Source organism: Microcebus murinus, chromosome 15 (genome assembly GCF_040939455.1).
Source record: "Microcebus murinus isolate Inina chromosome 15, M.murinus_Inina_mat1.0, whole genome shotgun sequence".
NCBI lineage: Eukaryota > Metazoa > Chordata > Mammalia > Primates > Cheirogaleidae > Microcebus > Microcebus murinus.
Genome location: NC_134118.1, coordinates 12,100,176 through 12,113,532, shown reverse-complemented (window position 1 = coordinate 12,113,532; position 13,357 = coordinate 12,100,176). Strand labels below are relative to the sequence as shown.

Sequence of the window (13,357 nt, the reverse complement as noted above, 5' to 3'; positions counted from 1 at the left end):
AACCCAACAGTTTGACATGTGCCAGTTTTTTATAGAAAGTAATGGCTCTCTGGACTGTTTACCCCATGTCAGACACTGAGGCAAATGCTTACATTTGCCACATCATCTAATCGTCACACATTATCTCCATTTTACAGACGAGGAATTCAACACTCAGAGCTTGCTCAAGACCACACAGCTCGTCAGTGATAGCATGAGGCCAAACTTGTTACCTTTACACTAATTACATGTACTGAAAGGATAAACTCTAGGAATCCAATGGCGAAACTTCACATAAAACAAAAGTTAGTCATAACCACTTGGTTTATCTGTTCAGGCAATTAAAAGTATCACAAGTTTCTTAATCAGAGGCTACCAAACATGGGAAGAGCCAGTTCCTACTCAAGGTTCAAAAACATAAACTTTGTGAATAAAAATCATCTTAACCCTCTAGTTTGCTAAAAGGCTAACACAACCAAATACTCTGTTGTTGAGCCAGATGACCAAAATAGTCTCTTCTGATATATTTAGAATCCAGCTAAGATGAGAGATCTGTAGAAGAATAATTATGATGCAACATCGTAAGTACAATAAGCCACATGCAAACAAAACACGGAGGCCTACAGTATGTTTGTGGAGGGGCGGGGTGTACTTTGACAAGGGAAGAAGAGAAGAAAAAAGGGGAAAAAAATCAAAGAGGTGAAAATCTTCTTTGGTAGATGTATCTCCCATACAAAGTATGAAGAGAGCCGAAATGGAGAAGGAGAAAAAGTACCTTCCAGAACGAAGACCAAGCACAGAAATGCTGGATTTGCACACTGAGGTCCTAAAATGGCATTTGACTATTCATGAGATAGAGTGGAAAGGAAGCCCTGGCCACTCAGGACACTGGCCCTCCTCCTGTGAAGTGAGGGCCATCCACAGACCCCATGTGTGGATCGTGGCTGTGGTGTGATCACCTTCTTCCATGGTACTTTTCACATTATAATAAAGCTGGCTCTCAGAGAGGAAAAAGTTCTCATTTTCATAGTGTGGTCAGAGCCAAATGCACTCAACCAATAAAAATGAATAACAGCTACACCAAATTCTCAAAATATGTTTTGCAAAAGGTTAATACTTAGTATTTTCCACACTGACTTCCAATCTTAAAGTAGACGAGGCTTTGAAACCCTAGGCCCAAATGCAACTAAAATAAGTTAACAACTCGTTTCCTTTGCTGAAGCTTTGAAACATATTCACAATAACGACTGGTGAAGCAAAAACACAGCCCTTTATCATACCAGAATTGGCATGGAACCCCCAGCAAGTCACTGGGTCCTCCATTCCATGTCACTCGAGTCCAAGCAAAGACCTAGGAAGGTGGCGGGGACAACCCGCTCCACTGAGGAGCAATCACTAAGGAATAACTGCAGGGCAAGGTGGCACTGCCCAGCACTCAGGTCACCAAGCACACATACAGGAGCTCGGGCTTTGGAGTTCACCACACCATGGTCCAGTCACCTTTTTCCAGGGAACCTAGGACAACACACGAAGCCTTACTTCTAACACCAAGTGCTTCTCTCATGCTCTTCCAAAGTTCTTCTTCAACCTCACAAACGAATGGTCAGTGTTAAAACTCTACTCATCTGCGCTGTGCAAATGGGAAACAGACATCAAAGACAAAAGTTCTATCTGGTTTATATGCCAAGGGTAAAGAGATCATATCTGACAAAACCACAGTCCTAAAAAGTATAAAGATCACCCATCAGGTCTGTCTCATTTATGCCCCAAATTTATTTACTGCCCATAAGATGACATTTTTTTCTCATACTTTTCGACTAAAGAACTTGAAGAGCAAAGAAGTGTAACTCCATCTCCTTATGGGAGGTAGCCTGTGCAAACCTAATCTAAAATCCATGCAAATTTTGTATATTCTTCCATGACAGATATATAAAATTTTGTATATTTTTAATACTTGTCTAATACTTTAATATGCATACACACAAAGTATACATATTCTCCCCAAGTAGAATTCACATTCCAGAAAGATGCACACGTGATCGTATGACCTTGCACATACAGAGGAATATACCCATCCCAGCAGAAGAACCAAGAATAAATCAAAGAAAGATTACATTTTAAGAATTGAAACTGCCATGGAAACGTAATAAGCATATAATTTGAGAATTTTTAAGGTATATATCTTTTAATATTGACTTAATTACCAAGCCCAACACAAATACATTATAGGCCATTTCCCAAGAAAGCCTAAACAGAGGAGTTAGGTTTTGCAAAAACCCCTCGGCTAAAAGCAGAAGCAGCATGAGCAGGCTGGGCTATGACTCCTTTACTGGTTTTCCAATGTCCTCCTCGCCCTATTTCATATCTAATTGTATTAGAGGTGTTTTCTGTAAGCCAACGCAGTGGGTCACAGGTAAAACAAAGCAAAACATGACAGTCCAAACTGTCATAGTGATGACATAAAAGATAGGCTAAAAATTTAATTTCAGTAGCTAATGTTTACCCGCTGACTTTAACCCCCAAATTCTTTCCAGGGATAGAGCCCTTAGATACATTGAGGGGGAAAGTGAAAATTTTAAGGTGTGAGGCCTTAGCACCTTCTCCTGCATGCCTTTGCTCACTCAGGTTTTCCCAGCCAGAAATGGAAGCTTCACCCTCATCCACTGCTGCTGAGTGAACTAAGGTGGCTCAGATACCACGCCTTCCATGAAGTCCCTCCTCCCCGGGCCCTGGGAGTCTCCGGTGGTCCCACTGGCATAGCTTGGGTAACCTATCTTGTGCAAATCTACTTCCATCTTTTCCTTAGTGGCTAGGAGTTCATAAGCACCTTAGGTAGTTAACTTTCTAGTCTCTAAGTGATGGGTCAGACTCAATTCGTTTCAAGTTCTCTTTTTGAAAACTCCAAAAATATCATAATTTCAGAAAAGCAAGTTTTCCTATTAAAATTTTTAGCTCTACATACTAAATTTGATGGACCTTCATCATGTGATTCCTCCTAATTCTCCCACTCCAATCTCCTGCTTCTCTGCCTCCTTCTTACACTCTGGTAACAGAGTACCTTAGATACCCCAAGTTACTCCCCAGCTCCTACCCCAGGATGAAATGCACTTACTCCATTTTGTCAGCTTCTTGGGATAAGTTGCCAGCCTTAAGGACCCAGTTCAGGTGTTACCTTTCCTCCCCTAAATCGCCGCCCTGCCTCACTCCAAACCACCCCCTAACAACAGCACAAACTGTGATCCTCTATCTCTGCCATCTCCAGACCTCTGCTCTTCCCTCACCATAGCAGCGGTTATGTTTGCCTAGGCCCACCTTCAGCACCATACTACTCCCTTCATGGTCTCAGCGTTATCATCATTTTATCCCTATCTTCATGCACCACCTAGAACTGTGGTGCATGAAGTCATTCAACAAATGTCTGCTGAGTTGAACGATTATTTAATACAGAAACAAAGAGTCTATGGTCTGAAAATCTGCATTTCTCAAGATAGTCATTTCATCTAAAATCTTAGTATATATTTTAACACATTAACTGCCATGTGAGTTGTATTTAACTCATGCCAGTTTTGAGAGCCAGAGGCCTCATGAAGCATATGTAACTCACACGTCTCTTTACCTTGGGAGCTGTGTGGTGTGCAGGCAACTCATGCTGCCATGCTGTAGTATAGGACCGATGGCCCCCTGGGCAAAACCCTGCAGCAGTTCGTTCACGAAAACCTTACCTGTTGATGTTCTTGTTACAATTAACACTGATAATTTAACTGCATATAACTCATGCACAGAAAACAATAAAAAATAAACTTTTCATTAAATGAGAAAGGAACATTTGGTTTTTGAAGTTTTTATTCTATTTTTGTAATAAAATAGCATGGCCCCAAGGAAAAAATTTTTTTCCTAGTGTGGCGCTCAATGTGTTAAATATGAAAAACGTTTAATATTTATGACCTAATGAATAATACCTTTAGATCAATTATGTATTCACTCCTTCAACAAATATGTGGGTTCCCATTAGCTGTCAGGAACTGTGCTGGGGGCCAGGGCAGCTGGGGGCCTATATGCTGCCTTCATGCAGATTGAAGAGGGTGCCCCCTGGACAGATAAATTGTAAAAGCAGGGCCCATGGCTCCAAATGTCCTTGGGTGTGGACGCCTTTCTTACATAAATGAAAGAAAGTTTCTACTTTAGGAAGTTCAGACTCCAGTGAGGGAGATGGGCAAATACACATTCAATTTTCAACATTTCCTATAAGACTCAGAAAAATCAGACCTTGACACACCACACTTAATGGTCTCATCTAAATCTCCACCTCATTAAACACTGGTACTATAATCATCAACTTGAACTTAGGCCAAGGCATCTACCTATGTCAACAGAGAGTTCTAGTACTTTTTAAGGCAGGAAACAAGCACTATTTCCAGATTCACAAAGACCACAAAATTGGCCACATTTTCAAATATCAACTTATGGTGACTAGCCAAATTTATTTCACTAAGGAACATTTTCAATTAATATATTTGGTACTCAGGTCATTTCTTAACTTGCATATGCTTGGGAATTTTTTCTGTAATGGTAAATATTTCATAGAATATTTTGCTCAGTTTAGAATTATTTGCTTTAATAGTTCTTTGCTTGATACTGCTACATTCTTATCTAGTGCATTTTAACACATTAACTGCCATGAGAGTTGTATTTAACCTACTCTAGTTTTGCCCCTGGGGCCATGTGAAGCATATGTAAAATCCTACTTGTTGATGTTCTTATTGTAACAATTAATATTGACAATTCTAAAAATGTGAATTAAATGAATAGAAGTCTGTAAATTTCATTTTTCTATTTATGTTTACCTTTAAATTACACTCAAAGTTTTTATTCTATTTTCATAGTAAAACACTGTGGCCCCATGGAAAAGTTTCTGGGTTTTTTGTGTGGCAGTCAATATGCTAATATAAAAGATAACTGCTATTCCCAGATGATGAAACACATTAAAATAATACAAATCTTTTAAAATGGTAAGCTAGAATAGGCTTACTTTTCTTTTTTTTTTTTTTTTTTTTTGAGACAGAGTCTCAATTTGTTGCCCAGGCTAGAGTGAGTGCCATGGCGTCAGCCTAGCTCACAGCAACCTCAAACTCCTGGGCTCAAGCAATCCTACTGCCTCAGCCTCCCGAGTAGCTGGGACTACAGGCACGTGCCACCATGCCCGGCTAATTTTATATATATATATATTAGTTGGCCAATTAATTTCTTTCTATTTTTTATAGTAGAGACGGGGTCTCGCTCAGGCTGGTTTTGAACTCCTGACCTTGAGCAATCCGCCCGCCTCGGCCTCCCAGAGTGCTAGAATTACAAGCGTGAGCCACCACGCCCGGCCCTACTTTTCTAATAATAAAATATATGTTGACAGTTAAGGAGAAAACAGGCATTTTTTAGTCTTTGTGTGAAATGTGTATTATATACATGTTTTTGACCCACTGCTTCCTTATGGAAAATAATTTGCCTCTGACTTCCGCAAATAATGGTCTAATAAATGCCAACTACAACTCTCTTCGCTTCTTATCTTGTTAATCTAACTTATAAAGCAGTACAGAAATAAATCTCAAAAGAAGTATGGAGAAGTGAAAAAAATAAACACAAAAATTCTTGATGATCCAGTTGGCAAAGAACATTCAATCCTTCATTTCAGATTCCTTGATCCAAATATGGTTCCTGTCAAGAAATAGCAAATCTCAGCCTTCGATACCCACATCTAATGGTTGAAAAAGCACTGTAATTTCGTCAAATTCAATTAATTCATTCAGCAGATATTTATTAAGAATCTCCTGAGAAACAAGAATTGCGCAGGACAAATGGAAATGAACAAAAGAAATAGAGCTAACTGCAGAGCACAGTCAACATCTAACAAACAGCCACTCCTGTCACTAAAGAGATACTTTATTTAAAAATTTATTGTAAGCCTTACTTCTCCTTAATGCAGAGCCTTACCTCTTAGATTTCTGGGATGGATCTGTTTAGTTCGAGGCATCTTCTTTTATTCAGGGGCTCCTTTTTCTTCTTAAAAACTGTGGGAAGAGCAGGTCACAAAAAGGTAGCTCCATAAACTCAATGTACATCAATTAATCCATGTGCTAAAAAAGAAAAAAACAAGAAGCACATTTTATCATCTTCAAAGGAAAAAGATACTTTAAAAGTTATCACCTAGCATGGCACAATCTCAACTCAAGAAAAGGTAACCATGCTAAGCACTGCTATAAAAGATTATTAACTTTTAATTAAACATAGACATATCACATCTTGCCAATATCTGGACCTTCTCATTAAGAAAACAGGGGGGAAAAAATCACCATACCTTTATCAAACAAGAGTGGAAAAATTTCACTTTGTGTTTTAAAATAACATTACCAGGTACAATTAAAGTATAGCATCAGGCTACAAAAGGGTTATGTTGCATGTGTAGTACATCTGCCCACTCATAAGGGAAGGGACTATGTCTTGCTCATCTTGTGAAATTTAAGTGAAATTTAACAACTTCACTTAATATATGCGGTTACTATTATGGCTGCTTCTCATTTATTCCAGACCTCCCTTCTAGGCTCATGGTAAGACTGCATTTTCCGCCTCAAGTGTTTGGCTGGAATGTGTCACCTGTTGTAGCTAGTGACCTGTGAGTGGATAAGACATGCCTCACTTCCGAGCTGGAGCATGTAAGTATCAAAGCAAGGTCCTCCCGAGCTCTTTCCCCTCTGCCAAGGGACCAGAACTGTTCTAGATAATGAATCTGACAACACAGAGCTGGGCTCATGCTAAACTGACATGCTAATGCAACATCAACAGGAAACAGATTTTCATTCTTTTAAGTCAGAGGTTTGGGAGTTATTTGTTACTGCAGCATATCTTAGTCCGTCCTGACATACACATTTTTAAAAAGAGTGATCTGAAAAACAATGTGCCGAGACAGTAATGATCCAAAACCTAATCATCTATCTCCCCCAATCAGCCACCTCAGACTCCTCTTCCACAAGATTCTCAAGGATCCTAGAGCTGAAATTTTAGTTTTAACTTCCTGCAAGAAAGCTGATAAGCAAAGCCCATTATGTTACTGTTAAACATGAAACAATGTTTAATCACTAAGCAGAGACACAAAAATGGAATACTTTGTTTAATACTTTTGTTCTATGTGGCACCATAGATAGAATAAGAGAATACTTACTAAGCACCTCCTATGCACCTATGTACTTTCTACACATTACCTAAGTTAATCCTAACAATAACTGAGAAGGTAGCTATCATTTACCCACCTTATAGAAAATAAAACTAATAGAGGAGAAATTAAGTAACCTGCCCAAGATCAGCAACTAAGGAATGTGGCACCACATGACCCAGTTATTTCCAATATTTATTTCCATATGAAGGTGATAAAACCTACTCTCAGTGTTTTTTCCAAGAGGCTGTACTGCATATCAAGTCGTAACTACATATTTTGGTGTCAAATCAGACTGGGTTCAAAGTCAGGCTTTATCCCTTATTGTGTGGCCTTGTTCAAATTATTTAACCTCTCTGAAGATCAGATTTCCCAACTGTAAAACTAAGAAATATAATTCACCTCATAAGGTTGTTATAAGTACTAAACCAAACAATGTAGCTGTTTTGCCTGCCACACAAAATTGATGAAATATTAATTCTCCCTCAGAAAGCCTATATGGGAAAGAATATGTCTAATACACTACTATAAGATTTCAGAAATTTGTGGTTTTATTATAGCAAATAACTAGAAGGTAAATAAGGCTGCAATTAAGTTCAGTATTTTATCCCTAATATGGCTATATGCCAGCACAGCATAAAATTATTCCAATATTTTAACTGCATGGGAAAGAATATAAAATATGATGATCCAACTACGTATTTCATCTACCACTGTGCTAAATGATCTATGAAAGATATGGTTCCTCAACTCCCTGCACTAAAGAAAAATCCACTGATTCAGGAAGGCTCTGATTCAATAAAGAATTTAGCCACATTAGGGCCAAATAAATTGCATGAATGCTTGATGACGTTCCTTGTTAAACTTAAAGCTTTTAAATAATCATGCTATTTGGAAGTTTTTAAAGCTTGAACTCTGATCGTAATCCAATCACGTGATCCCACAGGATCTGGAGCATAAATGTAAAATATGCAAATTCCCAATCTGTAAAGGCTTCCTGCTACCCCGTTCACTGTCTACCCACTGTCCCTAGCTGTCCATCCCATGTTTAAATCCTTGTGGGGGGAAGTGGGTATTTCCAAAGACAGCAGCAGTGTAGCGACTGGGACGAGTGATAAACCGCTCGTTTACGGGAAAGAAATAAATACTACATATGGAGCAAAAACATGACACGATCAAAAAGCGTAAAGACAGTTGCAAGGAGAAAAAACATGAATGAATGTGGAGGGCGGAGCCTGGGAAAACCCCTCTGCAACGCTGCACTGAACAAAGCGCTTCGCATGCCAGGAGGAGGGGGGAATGGAAGTGCCAGCTCGGGAAGAAGCCTGGAGTGGATGCGGAGAGAGCCGGAGGAGGAGGAGGAGGAAGACGACGACGACGAGATGAGGCGAGCGCGGCAGCCCTGAGACTCCTCCTCGCCGCCAGCTCCGCCGCCCCCTCCCCTCTGCAGCCAGCAACTCCTTCCCGAGCCCGACCCCTGGGCGAGCCCGACCGACCCGCGCCCCAACCCGAGGCCCCCTCCCAACTGCTGCGGGCGCGCACTCCCAACCCGGAAAGAAACTACCCAGGTGGCCGGGAGTAAACAGGCACTTAGAGCAAGGAACGAAAGGGAAAGAAAGCCACAAAGCCGGGAGGTTGGGAAGCCGAGGCCTGGTCTCCCTCACCCCCCACCCTCTTGCAAAATGCGTCTGCGGGTGGAAGGCGGCCGGGGAGGCTGGGTCCCTCCGTACCTGCTCGGCCGGCGCGCGGCGCGGGCGCCCAGAAGTGGCAAGTGCCTCCCGCACGCAGCCATCCCCTCTGCAAGGTCGGCGGTTGCACACACACGCACACACACGCGCGCCCGCACGCCCCCCGCCCGCCGAGGGGATGTGGTCCTGCCCCCCGCCCCGCCCGCCCGCCGCCCTCCCCGCTGCAGCGCCCCCGCCGCGGAGCCCGCGCCGAACCTGCTGCCAGGACGCCCGGCGGAGCCGCTGCCGCCGCAGCCCGCCCGGAGCCGCGCTGCTGATGGCGGCGGCCGCAGCTCGGAACCTCCGCGCCCCCCGCGCGGCGCGGCGCGGCGCCTGGGATCCCTGCTTCACTTGACAACCCCAAACACAAACATAACCTCCCGCCGCTGCGGCTGCTCGCCGGCGCCCAGCCCCGCCGCCGCGCCGCGCCGCCGAGCAGCAGCCGCACCAGGGCCGGCAACTGGCGCTCACACCACCCAGCGCTGAAATATTAAACAGGGGAGCGGGCCGGGGGGCGGGGGAGCGCGGGGCGCGCGGGCGGGGGCCGCAGGCGCCGGGCGGGGGAGGCGGCGGCGCTCGCCGGCGCCCGAGCCCGCGGCATGGTAGCGGCCGCCGGGCAGGGGGCGTCGGGGCCGGCGGCGGGCCGGGCGCGCACCCGGCGGGGCGCGGACCCCGGGGCCGGCCGGGGCGGGCGGGCGGGCGCGGGTTTACCTCTCCCCGGGGCAGAGTAGGGCACGTTTAGCGTCTTTGGGGACGGCGGGAGAAGCGCGGGCCGCGCGGCGCGGGGGAGGGAGGGCGAAGGTCAGAGGCTTTCCCGCGGGTGGGCGGGGCGGCAGGGGATCCCCGGGGGCGGGAGGCGGGGAGGCCGCGGGCTGCGACGCGCGGGCGGGCGGGGGAGGGGGCGTCCCCGGCGGGGCGGGGGCCAGGGGCGGGGGCCACTCGGGCGCCGGGGCCCAGCTGGGCGGGCGCGGCCGCCAGCTCTGCCCGGGGCGTGGGGCGAGCCGGTGCCCCAGCCCCGCACCCAGGTGGAGCTGGTGCTCCGGGTGTCCCCTGCGGGGCGGGCCCCGGAGCGCGCCCGGCCCGCCACCACCCGCCGCTCCGCCCTCCCGGCCGCCGCAGGGACCGGAGGGGCTGGGAGGGAGGCGGCGCTGCCGGGGGGAGGCGGGCTTAGGGACGCCGGGGAGGGCGGCTGGGGTCGCGCAGCCTGGGCACTCGCGGGGGCGGGGGCGGGGGCGGGCCCGGCCGGTCACGCGGCCGGGGAAGGCCTGGCCGGGTCGCGCAGTTGGGGGCGGTTGGTCGGGGTAGAGGGGCGGGGACGGGCGGGGCCGTAGTTTCTCTTTACCGTCTCTTTACTTTCTAAAGCAGGATGTGGGCCGGCCTGGTGACGTCATGGGGTCTCCCAGCCCCGCCCCTAGCCCGGGCCGGATGGGGGAGGGGGAGACGTCGGGGAGGGGGGACCCCAAGGGGGTTTCCTCAGCAACGCGTAGCAGGAAGGGGAAAGTCATTGTGAAACTTGAAACTCATTAACTTTGAAAAACAACTTTTAAAAAAACCAGAGGGGGGCGGGGTGTTGGTTTGGAGAGTGGACGAGGACGTGTTAACCCTGAACTGAAACCACTTTTTGGTCGCGGATGTTCTATTAAAAGGGCGAGGAAAGCCAAGGTTATTCCAGAGGCCGCTCCAAAGCCCGTTGGTGCTTCCCAGAGCCGAAGCAGCGAGCGCAATTAACCCCTGCCTGCCCGCCTGACAGCTTGGGGCACACGGGAGGGCACTTCGGGGACAGAAAAGCGGGGTGCAGGGCTGGGTGCCTGACCCGGCTCCTGGGAGGCCAGGGAGCAGAGAAAGGGGAAGAGGGAGTAATTACCATAAACCCGAGTTTGATCCTGGCTGCTAGAAAGCAGTGCAGGAAGCAAGGAGTGGAAATCCATGGCAAAGAAATTAGGAAGGGCTGGACCAGGGTAACGAAGGTTTTCAGGCTTAGACCTAAAGAACGTCAGTAATTAGGGGGTCAGAAATTCCACGCGTACCCCTAAAGAAGGAGGCAAAAGTGGCCTCCTTATAATGGGTTTAATGGGACACCCAGAACTTAGAAGGAATAGGTAAAACAAAAACTAAAATGCAAAAAAATTCTCTGATAAAACCAAACTGTTTTCCCCTTTTAAGGAATAAAAATGCTAAACGACCATACACCCACTAAGACTGCCGGCCCTCTGTGCAAACGTGACTGATCTCTTCCCTTGCGCTTCCATAAAGGCGTCTAGGTTTTTCCTGCTAGGGTCGACCCCTAAAATTCCCCAGAGAAAAATCCTACCTCTAGCTCATTTGAGCTAAGAAGAGCTGAAAACACCAAAATGAGAATGATTAAAAATGGAATACTCAGAAATGGCGAATTTCTAGCCAAAAATAATGTCATATAAAGGGGGATAAAATATGCCTACTAAAAAGTAAATTTGGTTATAAGAGCAAAGATCATCCAACTGTGTAAATCTGAAATGATGTCTAGGATACTAATGTTAATCCCACAATGGAATGGTGCAATTTTTATTTTCATTGTGACATAACCATCTCCTTATGAAATGAAATGATATCCAATAGGTTGCAATCATAAAAAGTATATATTGTAACTTCCTAACTGGGTTATTTGAATCAAAAAATGAACACTCATTTAAATGTGAAAGTATAGCTAATAACCTGTCAGGATGAAGGTACCTTGATGATGAGCCGAGTTAATGTCACTTGGGAAGTCAAAAATGCTAACTGAATTAATACTTTTTAACCCAATAGTTGTTGAGCACAACAGAAATATGTACTGTCAACACAATGTTTATTCAGGATTTAGCATTGCTATGAACCTTCTAGCAAAATTTACACGCAATTTTGAATTATAATAGGTAAAGTCTGTCATTCCTATTTGGCTTTTTTGAGCAGCACACAGATACTAAACTTTTCTTTGAAATAAATACAATACAGAACAGTTTTCCTAGCAAGTTTTCGAATTTTCTCAATATTTCTTTTCCTAATCTTGCCTACACTTCTGACTTCCAAGTATCAGAATGCAGGGAAATCCAGCTACGATATAAAGTAGATTGTGCCACCTTAATTGTTTTGTGGCTAATTCAATATAGTTTCTCAAAATTTTTCAAATAAACGGAACGTGGGGTAAAAAAAAAAAAAAAATGAACCAGAGGATGAATGAGAATGGAAAACTGCAGTTTGATCTGTTAAAAATCCTGGAACAATGGGGGAGCAGGTGACCATTTGCGGCCAAAAAAGAAAAGAAAAGCCACATATGGGGGTCCCTAGGGGGCCACTTCCCTCCGGCTGCATCCCTCCGGGCTGCGAGAACGCTTCTGGAACCCCGCTGGGGGACGTGGGGTTGGAGGGAGGGTAATGTCACTGAAAGGCTCTGCACACATTTTTCCTGCCGATCAGTTTTCAGAAAGCACAAGTCCACTCCCGAGCCGCGTCCAACCGGGCCGGCGCCACCACCCCCACCGGCCGCCCGCGCGTCCCCGGCCGGGGTTCCCACGCGGCCACCCGCCCGGCCCGGCTCGGCCCCCCCTGGCGCGGCCCCGCGGCCCCGGCCCCCCGCCCTGCGCGCCGCCGGGCAGCGCCACCGCCGCCGCCGCCGCCACGCGGAGATCCCGGAGGTTCCTCCCCGCCGGCCGCCGGGTCACGCCGCGCGTCCCTCCCTCCCTCGGCCCTCCGCCCTCCGCCCTCGGCGCGCGCCGGGCTTCCCCGTCCACCGGCCGAGTCCCCTCCTCCTCCGGGCGACCCGGCGACCGAGCCGTCCCCGCTCGCTGCGCCACCCGCGCCCCGCGCCCGGGCTCTGCCCCAGCCAGGCGCCAGACAAAAGAACCAGGAGCGAAACTTACCCGGACTGCAACGCAGAAGTCTGGTCCAAAGCAGCTTCCTGGGCTTAACTTTTAATTTTAAAAACAACAAAAGCAGAAACCAAAAGCCTCCTAGGTTGGAAGTGGGCGTGAGAGGAAATGCTAGGGGGAGGCGCCTCGTTCCCTCGGCTGCTTTTGCCCCCCCTTTTCTGGCCCCTGCCTGGGGCTTTGATGTTATCGGGCGAGCGCACCGCCTCCGTCGGAGCGTGCCTCGGGCTTGCACCCGGGTGACAGACGGGTACCTGGCGCTTTCCGTGCGGGGTCCCGACAGGGGAGCAGGTGGTCGCGGTACAGGATCCCCATTTCTTACCCCCGCAGCGAGAAAAAAAGGAGCATTCGCGAGGGGCTGCCTTTGTTACCTGGGCAGAGATGGACAATCCACCCATGTAGCGATCTTGGAGTGCTGGACCATGTGGTATTTTCGGTTAGGCACAGAGGAGGAGGCCTCCTAAATTAGGTTCATTTTCCCTCCACTCATAGCACAAACTTGTAATACGGTGGTATTGTTTCTTTCCTGAGGCTTTGTTTGGTTTTTAGATCTCAGTTTTTAAAGTAAATAT

At 47.0% G+C, this 13,357-nt stretch overlaps 1 protein-coding gene across 4 annotated transcripts in view; it reads right to left on the bottom strand.

Annotated features, from left to right (window-relative positions):
* Positions 1–12,892, bottom strand: part of HIVEP1 (HIVEP zinc finger 1) — a 157,332-nt gene extending 144,440 nt beyond the window's left edge. Inside the window, exons 1-2 of one of the 4 annotated variants that reach the window (XM_012753591.2) lie at positions 12,780–12,892; positions 5,962–6,104 (exon numbers count right to left, since the gene is read on the bottom strand). In XM_012753591.2, coding sequence (XP_012609045.2) covers positions 5,962–6,001 — 40 coding nt within the window. In that variant the 5' untranslated portion in view covers positions 6,002–6,104; positions 12,780–12,892. Of the gene's footprint in view, positions 1–5,961; positions 6,105–8,907; positions 9,015–9,120; positions 9,370–9,615; positions 9,715–12,779 lie in introns of those variants that run through there. The other 3 variants (XM_020280118.2, XM_012753593.2, XM_076010474.1) reach the window with 3 other exon arrangements.
* Positions 12,893–13,357: the final 465 nt, after the last annotated feature.